Here is a 24,202-nt window from a genome sequence, read left to right on the forward strand (position 1 = left end):
TTTTTGGGTCTATACGTTTTGTCGTATTAATATAATAGTTCGGTATTCGCCTCACATTTGTCAAAAATACATAAATGGTATAGGTTACAATAATTTGTGTGAGAGTACAAACTGTCTTAACCGACTCTAATAAAGAAAGCACCAGTGCCGCAGGGGTGGAATTCTCTAACACTATCGACTACATAGCCATCGAGCAATTTTGTATGAAAAAGTCATAGGAACTATTTTTGTAGTAAGTACCTACATTCAAAATGTCAAACCCTCTATAGTGAATTTTGTCCATAAAGAATCGCGTTTCAGATGAAAAAACAAGCAATTTCCCCGACAATACCCAAAATTCGCAATAACATCACGTGTTCAAATCGCAGTGAAACGAATCATCTGCGATTTACATTCACGTCGCAAGTCAATTGATTTACGAGTGGTATCTCTTTGGTGATTGTGGTGATTGTAGCACAATGCAGCTCATTGTGGGTCATGATCGAACTAGCCAGTGATGATCCGGTCCCAGGGGAGGATGGAGCGTGCTGTGAGTTTCTTACTTTAGTAACTGCCTTTTCTAGTTTAATATAAGAGATATCTTTGTTTATGGTGAATATTTGCAATTATCATTTACAGTAACAATAGCAATACAAATAGATTAAAAATAAATAAAAGAAACAAATATTAAAATAACTAGTTTAAACATTTTTGTGCGAACTCCGTTTTTTCTTCAGTGGCAATTCTTTATGATTTTTCAAATTAATCAGTCTTAGTGAAATTATAAGAATAGGTATATTTTTTTTACAAAAGGGTAATTTTTTTTTTATGAACAGTCCGCCCTGTGATTTAGTTGATCAGCCTGCAAAATATTTTCTTAATCGGTCCATTAACTGCCCTATCCAGTTTTTGTCGGATGCAACAATTTTGCGAAAGATCTTTCCCTGACATAGGTCTTTTCCTTCTTAATATCTTAATCGGTGCAGTATGTTTCAAAGTGAAAGCGTAACAGAATAAGAGACAGACTGTAATTAAGATAGAAAGAAGATTTTGCCCGCAGAGACCTTAAAACTTGCTCAATACCATTTCTACTGACAGTTGTAATTATTTTGCCAATTTATATCTAAAGCAACACAACTTTTCAACAGTGAAAACGATACAGTTAGACAGGATTTCTTACGCATTCTCTACTACTATCGACTGCCGACAACCGGCTATCTACCGAGAAAAACAACTAAATCTGTTTAGTGCCTCTACCGGACTCCGTAAGAACTATTTTGGCAGTACATTTTAAATGTCAAACTTTCGATACTTGATAGTACCGACTGAAAATAAACGCGCTACTGTAATCCAAATGCGAAAGTTTGTGTATGTATTGATGATTGTTACTCTTTCACGCAAATACAACTGAATCGATTACGATAAAATTTGGTATGTAGGTAGCTGAGGACTCAAATTGAAACATAGGCTATAGTTTTTATCCCAGAGTTACCGAGGGATCGGGATTTACACGGGAAGGGTTTCCACGCGGACGAAGTCGCGGGCGGTCTCTAGTGCTAAATAGGCCTGAAATAAAAGCCAAATCATTGTACATAAAACTTGCTCTTTTATAAGTGTTTCACCTTATGTTGGAGATGTTTAAAGCTTTGACGGCTTAACGACTTTTATCTCGATGACAACAGCCAGGTCGAGGCCGTCTTTTAGCTTTTTACGCGTTTCTTACCGCTTTGTTTTTGAATATTGCGAGTAGAATTAATTTTTTATGTTTACTTATGTTGTCTTAGATGAAAGACGATAAAGCGGAAAAGCTGATAGTTTTTCTTCCCTCAGTTTCTAATACCGCCTGTGATTGGAAAATCTTCCTAGTACAGGCATCGAAATTAAGTTACCGTTTAAGTATTTTTAAAATCACTTTTATGAATAAACGTGTACCAATAAAAAAAAATAAGGTTGTTGGCGTAACATTTCACATTAAGTAATGCTGCATTTGGTGAGACTGGAAGCCGACTCCAACATAGTTTGGAAAAAAAGCTAGGCTGACCTTTGTATTAAGTAAAGCAATTTAATCAATTTTGATACTATCGTTCCTTGCGGTTCAGTGTTTTGACATTCAATTCGATTACACATTTTACAAAATTGATAACAGCTTAGTATTGTGGTGATCCGCTTTACGGTTATTTCGGTGTTGCTAAGCATTCGGTTTACAAGTTTACATCAGGAGTAACTCTCAATTGAGTAAGCCACGTCAAAGGCCTTCGAGCGGCTTGAACAAATTCGACACTAGGTTGACCACTAACCATACGATAAGAAGAAGAATTGAGAAAACAAACATCGCAATAACCACGATGTAATCTATCCACTTGTTGCATCCACACATCGTAAACACTGTAGTACTGTACATCTGGTCGCCATTCGCCCTACATAATCATTTATATCACAATGCGTCTCTGTTCCGCGTTCCTGCATATAGTATGCGAATGATGCGCACCCTTTTAAAAGAAAATGACCGCAGCGTAACTAATTTAGTACATAATTATGTCTGTTTCTTATTCACATTTGAAATTGATTTTGTTATGCAGGAAGGTTTTATTAACAAATTTTTTTTAAAAAAGTTAAGGTAAAATAAATTGGAGACTCTTTTATTCAATATTTAGACCTATAACAATAATAATTTTTGTACACAATATTCTGTCAGAAGGATTAAAATTTAATTGATATTTCATACATAAAGTCATGCTTCCCACAGGGGCAAGCAGAAACCAGAGAATGCCACTTGGTACGATCCTAACAACCTTCCTTTACATCCATACATCTTGTCATACAGAACCGCCATGTTTTTGCAAGACATTAAAGATATGATACACTAGCTGACCCGCGCAACTTCGCTTGCGTCACCTAAGAGAATGGGTAAAAATTTTCCCTGCTTTTGTAACATTTTTCGTTGCTACTCCGCTCCTAATGGCCGTAGCGTAATGTTATATAGCCTATAACCTTCCTCGATAAATGGACTATCTAACACTGAAAGAATTTTTCAAATCGGACCAGTAGATCCTGAGATTAGCGCGTTCAAACAAACAAACAAACAAACCAACAAACTCATCAGCTTTATAATATTAGTATATATAAAACCTTTAACCTTTATAATAGTAGCAATGTTAACGATGAAAGTTTGTACCATTCTCTTTCTTTTTTAAAATAGCAGTAATCAGAACAAAGTATTTGGGGGACATACCAGAATAATATTTTTTCTATACAATATTCTGTCAGAAGCATTTAATTTGACTTTCATAAAACTTCTGGAAACCATATTATTCTGTTAATGTTAAGACCTTGAATGGAAAGGATATGCAATGGTCAACAACAAAGTCTGTCGTGTTATGAATGCAAGTAGTACAAGGTCGAGTGCAAGACTGATCTATATTTAGGACAGGCCTGTAAAAGATGATCGCGAATGAAAGTTTACGCTTTTTAGGTTTTATAGAGGTAAATTCGATTTTTATTCTTTTAATCTGGCACTGGTTTTTGTAGTTAAGAAGTCAGGTTAGCAAAAATGTTTATTGTAGAAACTGCGTAATAAATTTATTGATCACTTTTAAGTGTCTTAAATTTATGGCTGTTATTTTATTCACAACTCGAAAAAATACTGAAATACTGGCTCGCTTAGTGCTACTATAAATGTAGTTACTATTTAATGAAAACTTCTTATTTTTTTCCCAATTCTATCTACTTGGGTCAGCTGTCTTGATAAATAAATTCACTTGAACGCTTTCAATATTAGTAGCGATTGTAGCAAAAAGCGATTATTGATCTGATTGCAGTTTTGTTTACAAATACAATGTTCTTGGAGATAGAACCAAAATAAACTGGCTATCAGACTTCAAAGTCACGAATTCACAATGAAAGTCACGCGGTTTCCGTCTGCTTTATAAATCTTTAGTACATAACAAGGCAGAGATTTGCTCGTAAAATGCGTTAACTAAATAATTCGGTCATCCGCTATGGGACCGTGTTATTGGTCGGTCTGTCTATGAGTTCAAAGGTTAACAGAGAGAAAGGACGATTGTTTATTTGTAAACAGTAGTGCAATTCTCTATGAGTATAATAAGAGTTTGACATTTAAAATGTACTGCCAAAATAGTTCTTACGTAGCCCGGTAGAGGCGCTAAACAGATTTTCGTGTAAAATTCCTCAGTTGTCGATAATTGATAGTTGTAGAGAATTGAGCTACAGTATTATGCATTTTCTTAGTTTTTAGGCTCCTTGACTATTTCTTATCTAATATACTAATGAAATGAACGGAATCAAACCATTAACTGACCGGTTGTCACAAATTCAAAAGTTAATTGTCATAAAACTTTAACTTGTCTTAAAATTTAATATTTCTAACTGGTATTTACTACAAATTTACGAGGCTGCTTCTACGTTATTCCTTGCCTTTCGAACTATGGATATCAAATAATCGTCTAGTAAAATTTCGTCATACTGTATTTCTTAAAACTTATCTTCATGTTTTTATATATTATCGTAGGCGCAAATAGACATAATCTATACTTACTAATATTATAAAGCTGAAGAGTTTGTTTGTTTGATTGTTTGTTTGTTTGTTTGTTTGTTTGTTTGAACGCGCTAATCTCAGGAACAACTGGTCCGATTTGAAAATTTCTTTCAGTATTAGATAGCCCATTTATCGAGGAAGGTTATAGGCTATATATCATTACGCTACGGTCATTAGGAGCGGAGTAGCAACGAAAAATGTTACAAAAACGGGGAAAATTTTGACTCATTCTCTTAGGTGACGCAAGCGAAGTTGCGCGGGTCAGCTAGTATTACAAGAAAATTGATGATGGCGTTATTTGTTTTGATCCATTATTTACTTCTTTATACTCATTAATAATAATTACTGTTTTGAACTCTACTATAAAATAATGAATAGTAGTAATAATTAAGATTTATGTTAACTTTCATATTAATTGATTAAATGCAATATATTGTTTTTTTTTGTCTGGTTTGCCTGTTCGTGGTGAGGCAATGGCAGTGTAATGATTAACACAATTAGAAAAACAGTGAGTTACTTCATATTTAAATTACTTCCTATATCCTATTAATCCTTGAAGTCTCTTATAGTCTCAGACTTTATAAGCCAACCCTTTTGGTTGCGTCTTTAAATTCATGTTTAATATTAATTCAGGCTTAAAATCGCACATAAATATAAATTGATTTCAGCAGAATCAATTCAGCTTTTTAATAAGTGTGTAATATGCATCGTTAATATCTTTTGATAAATTTGATTAGGTATATCTGTGACTATCGGAAACTATCAGCGTCTTATTTGTACATTTGTAAACTCTACGAAACATAACATTTCATCATAGTCCAAAGAGTAATTTTCATTTGGCAAGACTAAAAACAACCAAAGCTATTACTAACTGTAGACAAAAAGATATTTAAATGAGAAATATTCCAAATTCTTCGTTACTTTATAAGCACGCATAACTTGAGTTGACAGAAACTCGTACATTGCGAATGCCACACGCATTTCAGAGATTTTCTTTTAAAAAAGGATCATGTCACTCGCATCCCTGTAGCGAGTAGAAGGGGTGCGCTCGCAATATTTATAAAGGGGGTGAAACGCTGGCATGCGGGAAAGTCCATAGTAATATTAAAATGCTAAAGCAATTTTCTGATATATCGATTAACGTGTTGTTATGGTACAGAGTTAGGGTAGTTGCGGATTTACAAATCCAGGGGTGCGGAGATTTTATTCCAAACATCCGCGGATACAGATTCGTATTACTTTCCGTGTTTGGAGATGGAGATGCGCAACATCCCTTGTCACTATTTGCTTATTGCCTATAAACATACACATGCTACTTGCGGAACTTTTGCTGGATCAGCAAAAGTTCCGCATAAATTATTGCGGATACGGATATCGGAATTAATTCGAATGTTCCGTGTTTGCGAATATTCGCAACATCTCTAGTCATTACTTGCTTGTTGTCTATAAACAATAATAAACATCCACACCCGCAAAAGCTCCGCATAGGTTATTACGGATGCGGATGACGGAATTGATGCGGATGTTCCGCGTTTGCGAATGCGGATGCGATATCTGCTAAGCCCCTGGTACAGACTCCTCGAGATTTTTCCCTTTTAAAAAATAATTAATATTAAAGTATAAAGAATTCTGCATTGCCGTTTTCTGGAACATACAAACATAATTTCTTTATAGCAGTCAAGATTTGATTTTGATCACAAAAGCAACAATAACATTTATACGAGTGTCTTTATGTGCCATAAACGTTACTTCATCGCGACCCAAAGTTTCCTTTTATGTGTTGCTAGGAGAAACCTTTTAGTAATAAATGTAGAATGAAATAATTTGGACGGAAATAACCTCTTAGATATAAAAGTAATTTGAGACAAAAACCTCTTCTTCTCCATTTTGATCACTAAGACACAATAGTAATACAACTAGTATTACACAATTCACAAAAATATTGTGCACTATACTTCTAATGTTTGATGAAAATAATAACAAAAAAGTGACATAACAAAACGTGAATTTAAATTTCCATCATTTTATGAATATCCTTTCAGAAGTTTAGCAATAAAAGCGTGACAAACAGACTTTTGCATTTATGATAGTCGATTTGGCACAAATTTTGAAATGAATCATATACCTATAATTTTTGCTCTGAGCTATTTTGTCTTTCAAGGAGCAGACACCTTTTTTACACGTCTACAATAAAAAAATGGTGTCCTAAATAAAACTAAAATATACCTCTTTAACTAAATTATACCGTAATACCACAATATAATGTTGATTTTACCTTGCGAAGAACACAGACGTAAATTCCCCGAAACCTTCTTGTTTTATTTTTAGTTTACTAACACATTTATTTACGTTTACGCTTATAAAGTAGTTTAGACAAAATTACAGCGAAAAAACACCCAAGAGTTACATCTGGTGAATGTCTGAAATGGAATTTTAGATGTTAGGTACATAGCTACATACATACATGCATACAAACATACATAAACGCCTTCTTCCTATAGAGGCAGGTAGAGACCAAAAAACGCCACTTGGCACGATTTCATTCTAACAAACTTTCTTTGCTTTATTTATCTATATTTCGTGCAAATATAGAACAGTCTTTCGGCAGATCTGTTTGTCTGTCTCCTGTTTATCTATGATATAAACGCTAAATTCTAAACACGTTTTCGAAAAAAAATCGGTGTTAAATGATTATAATTTACTAGCTGACCCGGCAAACGTTGTTTTGCCATAAAAAATAAATAAAAAAACATTATCCAGCGGACAAAATTTTGAATCTAAACCATTCTCAGATCCCCTTGAACACACACAAAAAATTTCATCAAAATCGGTCCAGTCGTTTAAAAGAAGTTCAGTGACATACACACTTACAGAAGAACTATACATATATATAAAGATGTAGTTTTCACAATATATGGTCAGATAAACCTGTAATCGTGTTCCCTCTATCGGTCTTACCAAATATTTTTCTACCACAACGTGCCCCTCATATTTGCCGATTAAAGAATTATCTCCGGTCACGTACCATCTTGGCTAAACGTAATGAGGGAAATCAGATGAAGAGGGAATCCTCTTCATCTGATTTCGTTCACATCGCTGGCTATCTAGTTATATGCTCTTGTTTACCCCTCATTGGTTTCATTATTTGCGTTCCGGTTAACAGATAACAAACAAGCTAATATAATATATTTAGAATTTAGAATTATGCATGGGCACTTTTTAAAGCGGCTTTAAGCTTTATATATTTTGGCTTAAGTGCAATAAAAGCTTTATTGCATCATAATTCAGCAACTTTTTAATATGTTTAGTTAAAACCATGTTTCTTATATCCGTTGGCAACCTTATACTGACAGGGTTAAGAACTAATAAAATAAAATTTGTCTGGCCCTTAAGAACAGGAATTTTCATGTTCATCATATTATTAGTTTATAATGGGAATTAGCACATTTTTCTGCGCTTTTTGTGCACTGGCCTTAGTCGTAGGCTCTGAAAATGTATGATTACGAATTTTCAAGAACCTACTTAGATATACAATATACATATACCTCTAATCGACTCGACAATTAGCCCATCTATAAACATATTTCGTTCTCACACTCCTCCGTTCGTCCAATCCTCCTCGACCGTCCTTGTCTACACCATACTCCAAAAATACTTAACAAAAATCACAAACATTAATACGATTTGTACGTCTTTTCCTTAAGTCCTTGACAGTTATGGATCATAACTCCAAATCTTTATCAGGAAGTAAATGGCGAGGCTCATTAGAGAGAGCATTTCGGACGTCTGACGTCAGCACCATAAACCAACAGATAAGGGAACGAAATCAAAATGTAGAGGAATGCAGATTATTTTGAGGGTAATTCAGAAAAGCGGTTTTAGAAAGCAATTTGATAAGGGTCTTAATATTCTTTGGTATATTTATTGGTATATAAAAAAGGGACTGTCAGCTCTGATTTACTTTTTGCTTACTAGGGGGCGTACTCAATAAAAAAGTAACATTTTTACTGAAGAATATTTCAACTCGTGTTGTCAATATATTATTATGTAGGATATTTTTGTTCTTGAAGGCATTCTAGTAAATAATATTATTGGCAGATTTGACCATATTTCGATAACTATGGGTTAGCCTATTAAGAAGAAAATAGATAGATTATTTAAACGTTTGTCAATTTTATCAAAGTCAAATATGCTTTATTCCCTATTTGGCTTTGATAAAAATGACATATATTATATTCCATAAACTTTAACAAGTATCTATCAAGTTAACAAGTAGCAAAGATGAAAACTAACTGCGTTTTCAATAAAAGATAGCGATTTTAACGGAAAATTTTTACTATCTTGAAAGTAAACCAGTTATTGTATGACATATAAATATTATGTGTAATTTGATCACTATGACCACTAAAACACGGTGGTAGGAACTAATGCTTTTAATTGACATTGAATTGTTTGTTTCAGTTCGTTCAGTCTAATTAGTCATAATAGAAGCTTCTATTTTGAAACATTTAATATGTACTATTTGACCTTGCAATGTTCGTTCGTTAGGAAATACTTTTATTTACTTTAGTAACATTTGATTCAGTGCTAAAGGTAAAGTGATAAAAACAATAAACTCTCCCTCAGTATTTTTATATTTAGGGTAACTTTTATACTTCTATAGCTCAAAGAGAACCTAGAGTCTTACCAGTCATATCAACTTTGGAAATAATTATGTTAACTCACCGGGTTATTAGAATGTCTATATACGTAGGTATTAGGGTAACTAGCCAATGCAAAAAATAGACTCTACAATAGCAAAAGTGGATTCGAGAATTTCGATTTCGACTTTGTTTTCAAAATCATATCATTTATTAATTTAGGTCAAATGCAGACACTTATGATACAGAGAGTGAATTTACCGCCAGTTTGGAAGGTAAAGCCAATAAGAAGTGCTGGCGGAAACGTCTCGCCACTCTTTTGTAATGAGTGACCCATTACCCATGTAACATTTATACAAATTAAATACTTGATTAAATTAAAAGGTTCTTCGTCTCTTCCAGGGCGTGTCCTTCATCGGCTGGCACCAGCGCACGCGGTTGGAGCGGGTCCTGCTGGTGTCGACTGCAGTACTCTTCGTAGCAGTGCTCCTGACAATCACCCTGCTCCTCACGATCAGGGCTCCAACCGACCTGCCTGTACCGCCCTGCTACCAGCCCGAGATCCCAGGTATACCATCTATACTAATATTATAAAGCTGAAAAGTTTGTTTGTTTGTTTGAACGCGCTAATTTCAAGAACTACTGATCGGATTTGAAAAATCCTTTAAGTGTTAGATAGCCCATTTATCGAGAAAGGCTATAGGCTATATATATCATCACGCTACAACCAATAGGAGCAGAGTACCATTAAAAAATGTTACAAAAACGGGGAAAATTATTACCCATTCTCTCTTATGTGACGCAAGCGAAGTTTCCCGGGTCAGCTAGTCTTCATATATTTACAAACATACAAATGGCAGACATAAAGTACAACCAGACCCGAAACAATTAGTTATGAATCGCACAAATAATTGTGGGAATCGAATCCACGACCTCTCGACGATCAATTACAAGTGGCATTCTTACCGTCTGCATACCCGTGGAAAAAATTGATTCATGATGGCAAAAAATTGTTTCATAACATTTTTTTCTTGTTACAATAATCTTTGGATATGTATTAGTTTTTGTTGGTATATTATAAACCGTATATTTGCCGTAGTTCCGATATACGTGATATATTTTAGTAGAAAATCCTTTATGTCTGCAGAAATATCATAAAATAAGGTGAATTTCTCTCGCATCGCCGGTTTTATTTGTAACACATTATTCACGGTACATTGACTACGGTTAAATAGAACTGTGTCATGTTTGAAAACTGATAGTAAGAACAGACTTTTATGAGAGTTTCTTTAGAATATTTTCCCGCTATTCTTCTTTTTACGAGATAAGTCTTCTTCAATATTATAATTTATTTCTATCTTATTCTGACTGTTAATGTTCCATATGGTCAGCCTTCGGGATCTATCTTCTCTTATGTTTGAAAACTCATAGTAAGAACAGACTTTTATGAGAGTTTTCTTTAGAATATTTTCCGGCTATTCTTCTTGTAAAGAGACAAGTCTTCAATATTATCATATATTTCTATCTTATTCTGACTTAATGTTCCCTATGGTCAACCTTTCGGATCTATTTTCTCTTCTCTCTGGGACACACTATAATTCAACGTAAGGAATACCCGAAATTTCAGATGTTTTTAATCATGATTTGATTTATTTCCAAGATTTGTTCGAACGAAATTTGTTTGACATTTAAAGTTAAACCTACTATAATTCACGACAGTATTGAAATTGTAACAAAATTCTGAATTAGAGAATCATAGGCCTACAGTTTTCCATTATTTATATTATTTCATATCAGAAATTCCTAACTATTGTTTAGTATTCATTATAAATCAGTCCTTTCAAGTATTTTTCAGTATTGAGCCACGATGCAGGCTGATGACATGTGCTTACCGTGGTTATCGATTTAGAAAATGGACCGAACCAAATGTTTTTATCTCTGTATTTCAATTGTCCCAATATTTCGAACTGTATTATATTTAAAACATCGTTTGTCACACTTAAGAGGTAATGAACTAAGAAATATTTTCATGTGCACACATTATTTTATAATTATGGTGTTTCTTTTGTTTTTCGCTCAAAATTAATTTCACTTATTTTGTCTCTTTGCCTTTACGATCATACTAATCTTATGTACTTCTTAATTTCAGAACAGGAAGTCTGCCTAAAAGGTTCCTGTATTTACACGGCCAGTGAAGTGATAAGAGCCCTGGACGAGACCCAGGACCCTTGTGAAGACTTCTACGAGTTCGCGTGTGGAGGGTGGATCAAGAACAATCCTATACCTGAGGGCAAGTCCAGTTGGGGCATCTTCAGTAAGATTGAACTGCAGAACCAGTTGATCATCAGATATGCGCTAGGTAAGTGTGCTGTTACGTAAATCTATTTATTTTAGGTGAAAAGCTGGTTTAAATTTAAACGTGTAAAATTCGAGTTAATATCAAAATTTTTAAAATTCCAAAGCTGATTTAAAATAAAACCGATGTAACTAGTCTCATTTCAAAAACAGCGTTTTTTTTCGTTCATTTTAAACACGCGTTTATTTGCGTGTATTTGACCTCTGGTCTCGAACTATCTTCAAGCAAAATTTTATCAAAAGCAGTTCCGGGATTGCTAAAAAAATACAGCAGACGATCCATATCATTATAACATACATGAAAACCAGTAAATACACTCCTCGTTTTAGTAAAAACCGCACGAAAATCCGTTCAGTCGTTTTCAAGTTTATCGTAAAAAGTCAGATGTAGTACTGGACTTTGTTTTACAATTATTGTGAATCACTTATACGTGTATAACTCAGAAACAATAACAAGTAAAGTTCACAAGGGAAATCTTTTTTCATCGTGATAAATAACTCCAATGTGAAGGGAATCCGTATTCACCATAAGTACAATAAGCCGATTGTAAGGAGTTTTTCTCATACAATACACAATGTTTTATTGTTTTATTTATAATACAAGTAATTGATAATTGTTATGTTGACAACGGGTCACTGTTTGTTATGATTCATTGATAATTTGAAAAGTTATGTCACGTCACGCTTTTATGACCTCTTCAAAAAAATGTGATTCATTTTTCGTGTCGGGGTATGACCCAGTAGCACGATTCTATACGATTGGAATATCATCTATACTAATATTATAAAGCTGAAGAGTTTGTTTGTTTGTTTGTTTGTTTGAACGCGCTAATCTCAGGAACTACGGGTCCGATTTGAAAAATTCAGTGTTAGATAGCCCATTTATCGAGAAAGGTTATAGGCTATATATCATCACGGTACGACCAATAGGAGCAGAGTAACAGTAAAAAATGTTACAAAAACGGGGAAAATTTTGACTCATTCTCTCTTATGTGACGCAAGCGAAGTTGCGCGGGTCAGCTAGTCGAGTATATAGAGTTTGACATTAAAAATGTACTACAAAAATAGTTTCTACGACGCCCGCTAGAGGCGCTGAACCGAATGTCATACAAAATTTTTCGATAGCTAGCCGGTTGTTGGTAGTGGATAGTAGATAATAATAGATAATCGAGCTACAATTCACAGGACACGAATTTGAAAGGAAAGAGAGGAAGGAGGCTTTTGCCTAGCAGTGGGATACATACATGGGATACAACAAAATATTGATCTCGTAATGCTTCTAAAATATATTTAGAATTGCCTTTTTGAACCTCACGCCTGTTACAACCTATATGTAGGTAGTTGCATGAAATACGTTAGATTTTTTTTCACTGGTTTCAATATTATATACTCAGACTGTTACAAACGTGCGAACTACGTAATAATCAAAAGAATCATAGGGAGAGACTCCGATAAAGTGACATGATATAATATATGTAGTTCGCACTATTGAAATGCCCCGAGTACCCTGTAGTAGCTGTAGTCTAGCTAAAACAAAATTACAGACTAAAACAAATTTAAGCCGCTCCTTTTTCTTCGGTGAACAATCATATTATACCTATATGTAATACTGACTTTTTCAAGAATTTCAAGATATATTATTTACATAAAAAATAAGACATTCGGGTATTCTGAAGCTCTAATATGAGAATCATTCATACACGTATTATAATAAGTATAGACGATAAACGATAGTTCGCGATTGTAATTCACAATACTATACTAACACATTGGTTAGTTACATTTTGTAGAACAAACTGCCGAATCGCTGTACAGATAGACACAAAAATGTTTATAGTGTGACAATGAATTACGACTAAACTTCCAACTAGACAATTTATTTATTCATCGTTGATAATAATTATCGTTAGTAAAAAAACTATGTTTACTATAAAATCAATGAATAGAAATATTTTAGTCGTAGCATCTGATCAATCAACAATCACAAAAAAGGAGGAGGTCCTCATTTCTTTAGAATTCACTTAATTCAGGAACTACTGTTTATTGGTGAAGGTTTTCACTTTCACCAATAAACAGAGCAATTTATTAGTAAGTGTCAGATGTTTTATTCATAGGGTTTCATTCATGTTTATAAATAAAAAAAAACACTACATTTTTAACTACAATAAATAGAAAATCTAAAAAAAATATCGTCTGATTTCTAGGAAGAATTTAAGTTGTTTTGCACGTAACTGTACAACCCAATCATGCAAGCAAATAAATACATTTTGGTGTTATAATATTGTATGCCTTTTATGTATACTCTATCTATTATGTATACATACAGTTTTTCAAACATTATGATGATTATGATAATTTTTCAGTGTGGATTTTCCTGCGTTTGTTTTTAGCGTCTACGTAATATTGTGCTCTATGTAAATGAACAAATAATGGGATTTCATAAGGTTATAAGCATTTGTTTACAAGCAAAATGTATGTATTTAAAATTAAATGCTTCGAACAAGTCCCCGAAATCGTATGTTTTTGGGCTTTAGGTACAAAAAATGAGGCTTTGAATCAGGAGGTACCGACTCTTAGAACCTAGATCTCGTAGACCTCAGCGATCTTTCAGTCAGTGTTACCAGTAGTCAGAAGCTAGAAAGTCTGACAACCAGTCCTACTGAGAGATGTCGTGTTATAGCCCAAGTAACTGGGTAATGAAGGTCTGATAGGCAGTCGCTCTATTCAGCTGCATCCGGTGAGACTGGAAGCTGACTCCAACATAGTAGTAGGCTGATATAAATTTAAAAGGAAAATGTAATCAAACAAACTTCTCGCTTTTTTGCTTATAAACTCCTCTTTGTTTAAACAACTGCGTGTCCCTTTTATCATGGTTTAAATTTATGTATTCTTTACTTTCCAGAAAAAGTCAACATCTCGGACACAACAGACGCGGAAGCGAAAGCCCGTATCTACTACGATGCTTGTATAGACACAGACGAAACTATAGAGAAGTTAGGAGAGAAGCCGCTGATAGCCGTGATTAAGAAGCTGGGCGGGTGGCACATACTACCGTCCACTGCTACTGTGAAACACGACTGGGACCTGCAGAAACTGGTTCAGGATGTACAGAATACGTGAGTACTTTTAACTATACATACTTGAATTTGATTAATTTGACTGCTTCCGTGGCGCAGTGTGTGTCTAGTTCTAGGTTGTGGTTGTAGGGTTTAGTGGCCACGCCGCTACCTTTGCGTCGGGAGGTCTTGGGTTTGATACCCACACGGAACAATTATTTGTGCGATCCACAAATAATTGTTTCGGGTCTGGTTGTATTTTGTGCCCATTGTTTGTATGTTTGTAAAAGTCCCCGCGATATAAAAGCACTTCTTAATGCGTAGTTAAAAAAAAGAAAGCATACAAATGCATATAAAACTAAAATTTCCAGCCGTGTAAGTCTGTCTGTTTCTGAAAACTCATAAACTACCTTAGCCGATTTTATGAGGTCTTCACCAAGAGATAGACAGCCATGGTAGTGACTAGTACTATTAGATTTATAGCCGAATCACACTGCTATAATTTTCTTTAATTCAGATTAACTTCATCATAAAACAACCTGAAAAGACGAAAAGTGCTTGATAGCTGAAAGTTTTTATTATGCCTAGGTACTAATTGTCATTTCAGATACAATCTGGGTGGACTGTTCAATTGGGCGGTGACAGAGGACGACCGGAACTCATCCAAACATGTCATTGTGGTAAGTTACAATATTATTACATTGTTCAACGAATTTCGATAGTAAAAAGCAGGGACGGCTCCGGAATCATAAATTGAAATTCAGATATTATTCCCATGATCACATTATGTTGTGATAGAGTATGTGGAATCTACCAATGATCATAAGTACGGTTATGTCTATTCGGCTATTATTAGTTGTGAAGTCCACAATACATAACCCCTCCCTCATTATAGAAGAAGACCATTAAACAGGAATAGAACGAAAATAGGGCAGGTACCAGAATTATAAATTGCACACGATATTATTTCCTTATTCACATTAAACATTCCTTTTAAACATTTTAGCTCGACCAAGGCGGCTTAAACCTACCAACCCGAGACAACTACCTCAACAGAACAGCTCATAAAAAGGTCTTAGACGCGTATCTGGACTACATGACGCGCATATGCGTTCTTCTAGGCGCAAACAAAACAGAAGCGCGCGCGCAAATGAACAGAGTTATATTGTTTGAGACCGAACTGGCGAATATCACCACCCCGTCGGAAGATAGAAGGGATGAAGAGGGCTTGTATAACCCGTATACAATAAAACAATGGCAGAAGGAAGTGCCGTTCTTAAATTGGACTATGTTCTTCAATGATGCTTTTAAGTTGGTTAATAAAACTGTAAGTATTTGTATACCTATTTTGTTTTAACTAGATTTGATTTAGAATGTGTTCGTTATTTTAATTCAAGTTGCAAACTACATAATTTATAACAAAATTTCGTCTGTCGATCTGTTCGCCAGTTACTCTTTCCTGACCAAGTGGCTGCACTGAATTAAGTGACAATAACAATTAAAGATCATCGAATGCCTGAAAAAATGCGGTTTCATATAATATTTTATATTTGTCATTTTGTTATAAATAAATATAATTTGAGACCCTTTCTCTATTTTTCAGATACCAGAGACGCAAAGAATAGTGGTATACGCGCCAGAGTATTTCAAGAATCTCACTAAAGTTATTAAAAAGTTCAGCAAGACTGAAGAAGACCAAAGGTATGAGAAATCATTAGAAAGAAAAACAAAAGTCCACTTTTCACCAAAATGTTTTTGTCTGTATATCTGTCTGCATCATTGCTTTTCCCCTAACAAATGGGCAGAAGTTAATGCGATTTTTTTATTCAATAGAATTGATTACGAGATGGTTCTAGAAATAACACATCCATGATGTCGATATGCACCTTATTCCTCTCTTGAACGAACTGCCAATTTTTTATGCGTTGTTTTCCTACAGTAAAGTTATCATGACGGACATAATTCTGAGGAATTGTATTTTTTTAAACTCTGAGGCATTAAAACACTTTAATTATTATCATTGTATTTTTTATCCAGAACTCTAACAAGTTATATGATGTGGCAAGTGTCTCGGTCGTTGTCGACGTATCTGTCCAAGACCTTCAGAGACGCCACCAAGATCTTGAGGAAGGCGCTCTTCGGCTCCGAAGGCACTGAGGAATCTTGGAGATACTGTGTTACGGACACTAATAACGCGATAGGTAAGTGAATATTGTTTTTATACTATTACGCCTGCTATATCGTTATCATTTTGCGATTCAGTCCCGTGTAAAATCGTGTTGCGATGTACCGGACATGTTACCAAGTTTTGGTCTACAGTTTCATTTTATTTACGCCTGTTTTATCTGAAAGAAGCCACGTTTTGCTATTACCAATGCCCTACGTAGTAGAGGGCGAGCCTATTGCCCTAAACATTGTGTACATGGCGCCGAGCTACTATTCTAATAGAAGGAAATTTGCGCTTAACCGCTCGTGACCAGCAATGAAGTTCAGACTATAGAAAGCAATGCTGTCATTAATAAGAGAGCCTGATCCGAGTTAATTAAATCGTAACATCAATTTCCCAACAAAATTCACTTTTCTAATATCATATTTTTCAACAGGATTCGCAGTAGGAGCCATGTTCGTTCGAGAAGTATTCCACGGTGAAGCGAAGACCCAAGGCGAGATCATGATCAACAACATTCGCAACGCCTTCAAGAGGAACCTCAAGAACCTGGACTGGATGGACATGGAGACCAGGAAGGCTGCTGAAGTGAAAGCTGATGCCATCACGGATATGATTGGTAAGACATCTTATGGCAGAATAAGGCTGCGTTTTCACCAGTAATGTGAAAAAGTACACCAGTAACGTGGGTCAGTTCACCTATCCGCTAAAGCGGGTATTAGACTTTCACATCTCTGGTGAAAACGCAGTCTAATAATACATACCGCCCCATCTAAGGAATGTCCGTGACATAGGGTGCTTAACTCTAGTATAAAGTTTAATAGAGGCAAGATCTTCCTTTATCTTATTCCCAAATGGAGCTGAACTAGACAAAAAATAGGCATATTAGTCAAAAAGAATAAGAAGAAGTCATAAAGTCAAAGTTATTCTAGTCCACCAGGACAAAATTGCTACGTGCCCTCCGAAGCACAACAAACCATTTATGAAACGACTGCGGCAAATGGCTGATCGTTGATCGACCTCCGTACTCAAAAGTGGAAAAAAATAATCATATCATATACAGGAAAATTGTTCATAGCTTTTAATCTGTTGTTTATTATAAAGACCAACAAATTCATTTTTTCAAACACTAGGCAGCCTTCACCCCAAAATTACTTACTTAAATAAAAAGTATCTGAAATGATTAAACAAGTCATCATGAAATTTTAAGGTTTCAGACTTGGGTTGCAGACCTCTAATACTTCAGGTAAAGAGATTCCCAGTTTTAATAGCTTCTTTTCAAAAATATGTGTTTCTTCTAGTACACTACTCTTGAGGACATTTGGGTACTAACCAACTATGGTTAATTAAACCGGTTGCTAAGAGACTTTATTTAAAACTTTCTTTGCCAGGGTTCCCGGACTATATTCTCCATAAAGATGAGCTGGATAAGCAGTACGAAGAATTGGAAGTGAAGCCGAACAAGTACTTCGAGAATAATATAGCCTTCAACGTGTTCAGTTTGATGAATGATCTCAAGAAATTGGATAAACCTGTCAATAAGACTAAGTGGGGTAAGTTGGAATGTTCAGATTTCTTTCTTTCAAGTATTGCAGTCAGCGGCCTCGATTGTTCAAACCGATAGAAAGGCTTCGACATGCACAGCTGAATTTTATTACTGAGTATTTGCCTCCTAATGTATGGTGATGCTCATCTCAAATAGCACTAAGATTCCTAACATGGAGAGTATTAAAAGTAAATATTCTGTAAACTTACGAATTTGGAGACACTGCATCGTGCTAAACAGTCTGTATAATTTTATAACCACAATCTTGATGTCTATCTGTCGGTTACGCTTTCTCTGCTAAACCGCTGTACCAATTTGAAGCCCAAAAATCAACAACGAGCCTAAAACATAAGCATAGACTACTTTTTCAAAAATCTTCACCTGATTATTTAAAATAGGCTGCAAGTATTAAATCATTTTTTTTCGTCTAGGTATGACTCCATCAACAGTAAACGCCTATTACACGCCTACAAAGAATCAGATCGTGTTCCCGGCCGGGATCCTGCAGCTGCCGTTCTATGACGGAGACAACCCCAAATGTGTTAACTACGGCGCCATGGGGGTGGTGATGGGACATGAGCTGACACACGCCTTTGATGACCAGGGGAGAGAATATGATAGGTATGTAAAAAGATAGCTACTTTTTTTTTGTTAGTACCTATGGGTTTTAGCTGCCAGAAGCTTTTGTATGACTTCTATATTTTTTTGTGGTTCTTGGTTAAGTTCTTTGAAGACTGTTGGGTTTACGACTGCTATCTTAGCAACTTTTGACATGTTCAAAAGATGGAGACTCTCAGGAAGACTACAGTGATCATCTATTCATAGATCGTGTGCAGTAAAGATTGCTTAACCCAGTATTTTTTACTGAACAGGGTATTAATCAAAATATCAAAGTACCTACCTCATTTGGCAAACTGATATCGAATGTGGGGATTTTTCACCAACAGAACATTATTATAAAGAATTGCTTTAACACGGTACAATTTGTTACAGATTCGGCAACTTGAACCAGTGGTGGAACAACAAAACGATCAACAGATTCAAGGAGCGCGCCAAATGTATGCAGGATCAATACGCCGCCTACAACGTCGAGGGACAAAGACTTAACGGAAAACAAACGCTTGGTAAGTTCTATTACATTTCTAAGTTTATAGCCAAAATATTACTTTAGGGGGGAAATTGTAAAATGCTTTTGGCGGGACACAGGTAAGAGAAAAGAGCGCCTTCTTATATTTTTACGATATTCTTTGTACTAGAAGGCATGTGAATCCCCTGAATTCGCCATTGCAAATATTCACTTCTCTCACAAGTGGTCCAGGGTTCAAAGCAAAAGAGACACACCAACCACTTGAGAAATCTTGGCATGGCTTGAGATTCTTAAGGGGATGCAAAGTCGTCAACCCTCATCTGGCCCGCGTGCTGAACTTATCCTTCCCTTCTACTTTACCTAATACCGATATATTTATTAGATGAAAACATTTTTTTATAATTCAGGTGAGAACATAGCAGACAACGGTGGACTCAAGGCGTCATTCCACGCGTACTTGGACTACAAGAAGACTACGAAAGAGAACTTCACTCTACCCGGACTCAAGTACACTGACCGACAACTATTCTTCATCTCGTTTGCTCAGGTACACACCTTATACACCTTAGAGATACTTTTGCAGTACATTTAAAAATGTCAAACTCATGACACTGAGTAGTATCTACCGATTGAACATAATGGGCGCTCCACATTCTCCATAGAATCTCGCGAAAACGCGAGAAACATGCAAGAAACGCGAATGTGGAAGCGATTCGCGTATTCTTCTCAAGTTCTCGCGTTGGCTTTTCTTCACTTTTTTTTGGTTTTTAGGCGCGAGACAAAGGAGCGCGAAAACGTGAGAACAGGCGGGAATTGACTCCACTCTCGCATGTTTCTCACGCAGCGGTTACTTCTGCTTCCATCGTCATCGAGCGCGAGAACTATTTGAGAACTTTGTGAGAGTGTGTACCCAAAGAAGTTCTCGCTACAGTTCTCGCTGAGAATCTCCGGAGATTCTCGCGTGAATGTCTCGTGTGAATGTGGAGCGCCCTTTCCACATTACTTAAGTTTGACAATCCTTTTCAGGTGTGGTGTTCAGCAATGACAAAAGAGTCCACGAAGATGCAAATAGAAAAAGATGACCATACAATCGCGAAGTACCGAGTGATAGGTCCTCTCACGAACCTGAGAGAGTTCTCTGAGGAGTTCCAGTGCAAGTCAGGGTCCAAAATGAACCCTAAACACAAGTGCGAGGTTTGGTAAATGCTTCAGCTATGCTAGGTATATTTATATACAGTTTGGTGAATAAAATTGATGTTTTATGACCAACGCCTATAAAAGTAAAATAATGCCTATAGAGGTAAAATAATAATTCAGAGACTTTCTAAATGATTATTTGGGTCCTATAAATCCTAAGGTAAATCCCGTCGCCGTTTTTTTTTTTTAATTTTTTGGCCGGTAATTTTTAAAGAGTCTGTCAAGTGTTACCTGAATACAAAATACAATTGTCTCTTGAATTATTCATCAAAGACAAACACTGTTTTTAATTCAAATGTCTAAACATTTATGTCTTCATTTTTCTAACTAGTGTGTATCTTAAAATTTTTCATACATTTATCTGATAAGTAAGTACGTGTATGGAAAATTTGACACTAACAGATAAAAATATCGAGCTAATGTCAAATGTCAATTTCATTCACCAAACTGTCAAGTGTTTAGGGTTACCGCAGCCCAAAGATTTTGATATTTATATTATTGTATGTATATATGAGCTTAGCTATTGTCTAGAAAACGGGTATATGAGTTAATAGGACATTATGCGAATTATAAATAGAGAATGGTATCATTTTCATTATATAACAGTGCGAGATAGCGAGATTAGATAAATTAATTTTTCACAAAATGTCGCCTGGAAGGACCTGTACCTATATATTTTAAGGTAATCAGTAAAGTTATAAAATCATACACTCTGAAAAAACATATACGAGAGCCAAATTAATTCGATGTCAGCTTTGGGGCAGTGGTTTAGATGGCACGCCATTCCCACTGTGTGCTGTTTCTATGCCCTAAACAGAACAAATAATTAAAGATTCCAAAAGTATTTACACTTTCTTTCTGAATACTTGAACCTCTGACGGTAATTTGATATTTTATCTGTACTGATTTCCCTAAAATATACTACAGTCATTATGGGCGGCCTTCCATTAAAAGCCTAGGATACACTACGGGATAAGCAGGACAACTTCTCTCCTAGTGTATCCTTAGCTTATGGGTTCTGCACTGCACACAGCATACCAAGCTACGATCAATAATAAAAAATAGACCTTTGAACGTATGCATATTTGTAAAGAACCCAATAAAACAAATTTTAATAAATAAATAATAAAATAAGATTAATCGCAGATATCGCTTTTAATATAAACGGGGCTGCCATTATTCGATTTTATTTTTTTACCTGGCAATACAAAAATAGATAATATAGGTGAAAGTTTTCATTAAATAGTATATAATTAAATATTTACATGTTATTAATCAATTGGTTTTGCATCTCTGATTGTATAGATTGTCCACTTTTAATTAATTGAAAATAAAGTTCTAAATAGGTATATACCTACTTACTGTATTCAATTAGAATATTATCAAATGGATGAGTATCATTTACCGTTGCCGGTGACCGTAATTTTTCGTCCCAACATGAGCAAAATATGAATAAAATCGCTATTGGTAATATGAGTGAGTATATACAATATTTGGGGTAACACATTCAAAATGCTTCAGTAACGTGCACTTTTATAAGGAGCAGCTTGATAGATAAACTTATTTATATGAATAAGTAATAACGCTAAAGAGGAAGCATGCAATGTAAATTACAATTGATTAAAAGTGGACAGTATTTATTTTGTTTAATATTTATTTTTAAAACCATGAATGAATTTAACTATAAGTTGAATGTAACGTGCAATGTCTAGACATAATGTACTTATTATAAGTAAATAATTCGTAATAGTGCCATCAGTTAGTTCCAAATGTCAACAAAATTTAGTTTTGTAGATCATTTTGATGAAGATGCTGGTCATTTTTTGATGTTTTATGAATAATATTATGCTTTATTATTATCGTTTAAGAGATATGTGTGTGATATGTATGTGCGAGTGTAATGTTGGTGTTTTCTTAGGTACAGTTCGCATCAAAAATGTCGGCACGGTACACATGTCAAACAAAATGACACTTAGTTTTTGACATATTTGACATGTGCACATGTAAACATTTTTGTGTACGATTGTACGAAATAAATATTTTTGTATGTTTTACATAATCGAATTTTATTTTATCGGTGTTTTGCTTTGTAATGTATGTTAACCGTTAGATAGATAGCTGTTTGTGTGTATTATAAGAGCAGGAGTACAAATATGTGTATGAGATTGTGAAATGTCGAGCAATGTTTGCTTAGCCGATTAAAGAACATTATATTTCTTCTAGTGGAATGTTATGATACATTTTAAACTTATATACTTACTTAGTATTTTTTTCGATCAACTAAATGTAAAATTCGGCTTTGACGTCTTCGATATATCTGTAAAATTATATGAATTGTAATCACGTAATTTTAGAAGTATCTGAAACTGGTGAAGTGTTAAAGAATGACATAACAATATTATTGCGACGGATGAATACCTGCATAACTTAAAGGTGACAATAAACTTCTTGTCTCTCGGAATCCTATGTATACACAAGGAAAAATCATTAATGTTTTATATGTCCATCATACATGGCCCATACAACAGTAAAGCTTTACAATGTTTTTAAAGAGAAACTGAAGGTATCAAAATGGGATAATATTTGTCATCAACCATTATTCCCGAAGTAGATCCTTTCAGAACTTGTCATATGAACTGTCGAGTACAGTCAGCTTCATAATCGCTAAACTTAAGACATTTAATTTTTATACACAATTACGAACACAATTAAAATTTCATATCATTAGTATTTCGTAGGCGAAGACCAATAGATCTAGATAATAATTATCCATGAATCAAATATAATTTAGTTTTTTAGAAATATTAAACACAAGATCACTTCCAGCAAACATAACAGTATTAAAAATAATTGTAATGTCATTGTCATAGATGATTTTAATGTAATCAGTATTATAAACAGAAAGGTTATATATTTTGCAGTTATTTGTAAGATTGCCAAAGTATATATATTATCAACAATTTAGTAATTTTATATAAGTAATATAATATTGAATATAGATCCACAACCAACGTTACATTTTGTAGAACAACAATGATTTTACGTGTTATTGACTGATTTATTTATTGCATATGTCGAATGTCCTTGAAAATAAATTGTGTTTTCAAACTTTCCACAAAGTTGTTTTATTTTTTTCTAAACACCCTTTGCCTGACTCTGTGTCGGAAAATAGTTAGAAATCGCCACGGTGTCCATAAGCAGACTCTTATAAGGGAGTTCACATACCTGTTTAGTTGCACAACGGACAAACATTATAGCTAAATTATCAGTGATTCGGTACCACAATTAACATAAACTTTTAAAAAGTACAAACCTACGCCTTTAGTATTTTCTGATGGTTTATTGATTGAAATCGAATCAATAATTATCACCTTGCATGGGTGAAATACCCTGAAGTCCCTCAAGTACTTTCATATGATCAAAGAATGCCTAGATAAAGACATAATTTACTACCTCGCTGACTACATTTTAATGATTTTGTTACTACAAACAGTCCTGAGAAATTAAGTATAAGAAATCAAGAAATAATATTGTTAATCTATACTAATATTATAAAGCTGAAGAGTTTGTTTGTTTGTTTGAACGCGCTAATCTCAGGAACTACGGGTCCGATTTGAAAA

The 24,202-nt window shown here is 34.7% G+C and overlaps 1 protein-coding gene across 3 annotated transcripts in view; it reads left to right on the forward strand.

Annotated features, from left to right (window-relative positions):
• Nucleotides 1-23,697, forward strand: part of Nep3 (M13 family metallopeptidase neprilysin 3) — a 79,410-nt gene extending 55,713 nt beyond the window's left edge. For 2 of the 3 annotated variants that reach the window (XM_076130872.1, XM_076130870.1), the window contains 14 exons: nt 9,577-9,742; nt 11,324-11,533; nt 14,432-14,645; nt 15,193-15,265; nt 15,592-15,912; nt 16,189-16,286; nt 16,623-16,786; nt 17,189-17,371; nt 17,963-17,998; nt 18,144-18,305; nt 18,730-18,919; nt 19,292-19,422; nt 19,793-19,932; nt 20,412-23,697. In XM_076130872.1, coding sequence (XP_075986987.1) covers nt 9,577-9,742; nt 11,324-11,533; nt 14,432-14,645; nt 15,193-15,265; nt 15,592-15,912; nt 16,189-16,286; nt 16,623-16,786; nt 17,189-17,371; nt 17,963-17,998; nt 18,144-18,305; nt 18,730-18,919; nt 19,292-19,422; nt 19,793-19,932; nt 20,412-20,588 — 2,265 coding nt within the window. In that variant the 3' untranslated portion in view covers nt 20,589-23,697. The remainder of the gene's footprint in view (nt 1-9,576; nt 9,743-11,323; nt 11,534-14,431; nt 14,646-15,192; nt 15,266-15,591; nt 15,913-16,188; nt 16,287-16,622; nt 16,787-17,188; nt 17,372-17,962; nt 17,999-18,143; nt 18,306-18,729; nt 18,920-19,291; nt 19,423-19,792; nt 19,933-20,411) is intronic. The other variant, XM_076130871.1, reaches the window with a different exon arrangement.
• Nucleotides 23,698-24,202: the final 505 nt, after the last annotated feature.

Source organism: Anticarsia gemmatalis, chromosome 25 (assembly GCF_050436995.1).
Source record: "Anticarsia gemmatalis isolate Benzon Research Colony breed Stoneville strain chromosome 25, ilAntGemm2 primary, whole genome shotgun sequence".
Taxonomy (NCBI): Eukaryota; Metazoa; Arthropoda; class Insecta; order Lepidoptera; family Erebidae; genus Anticarsia; species Anticarsia gemmatalis.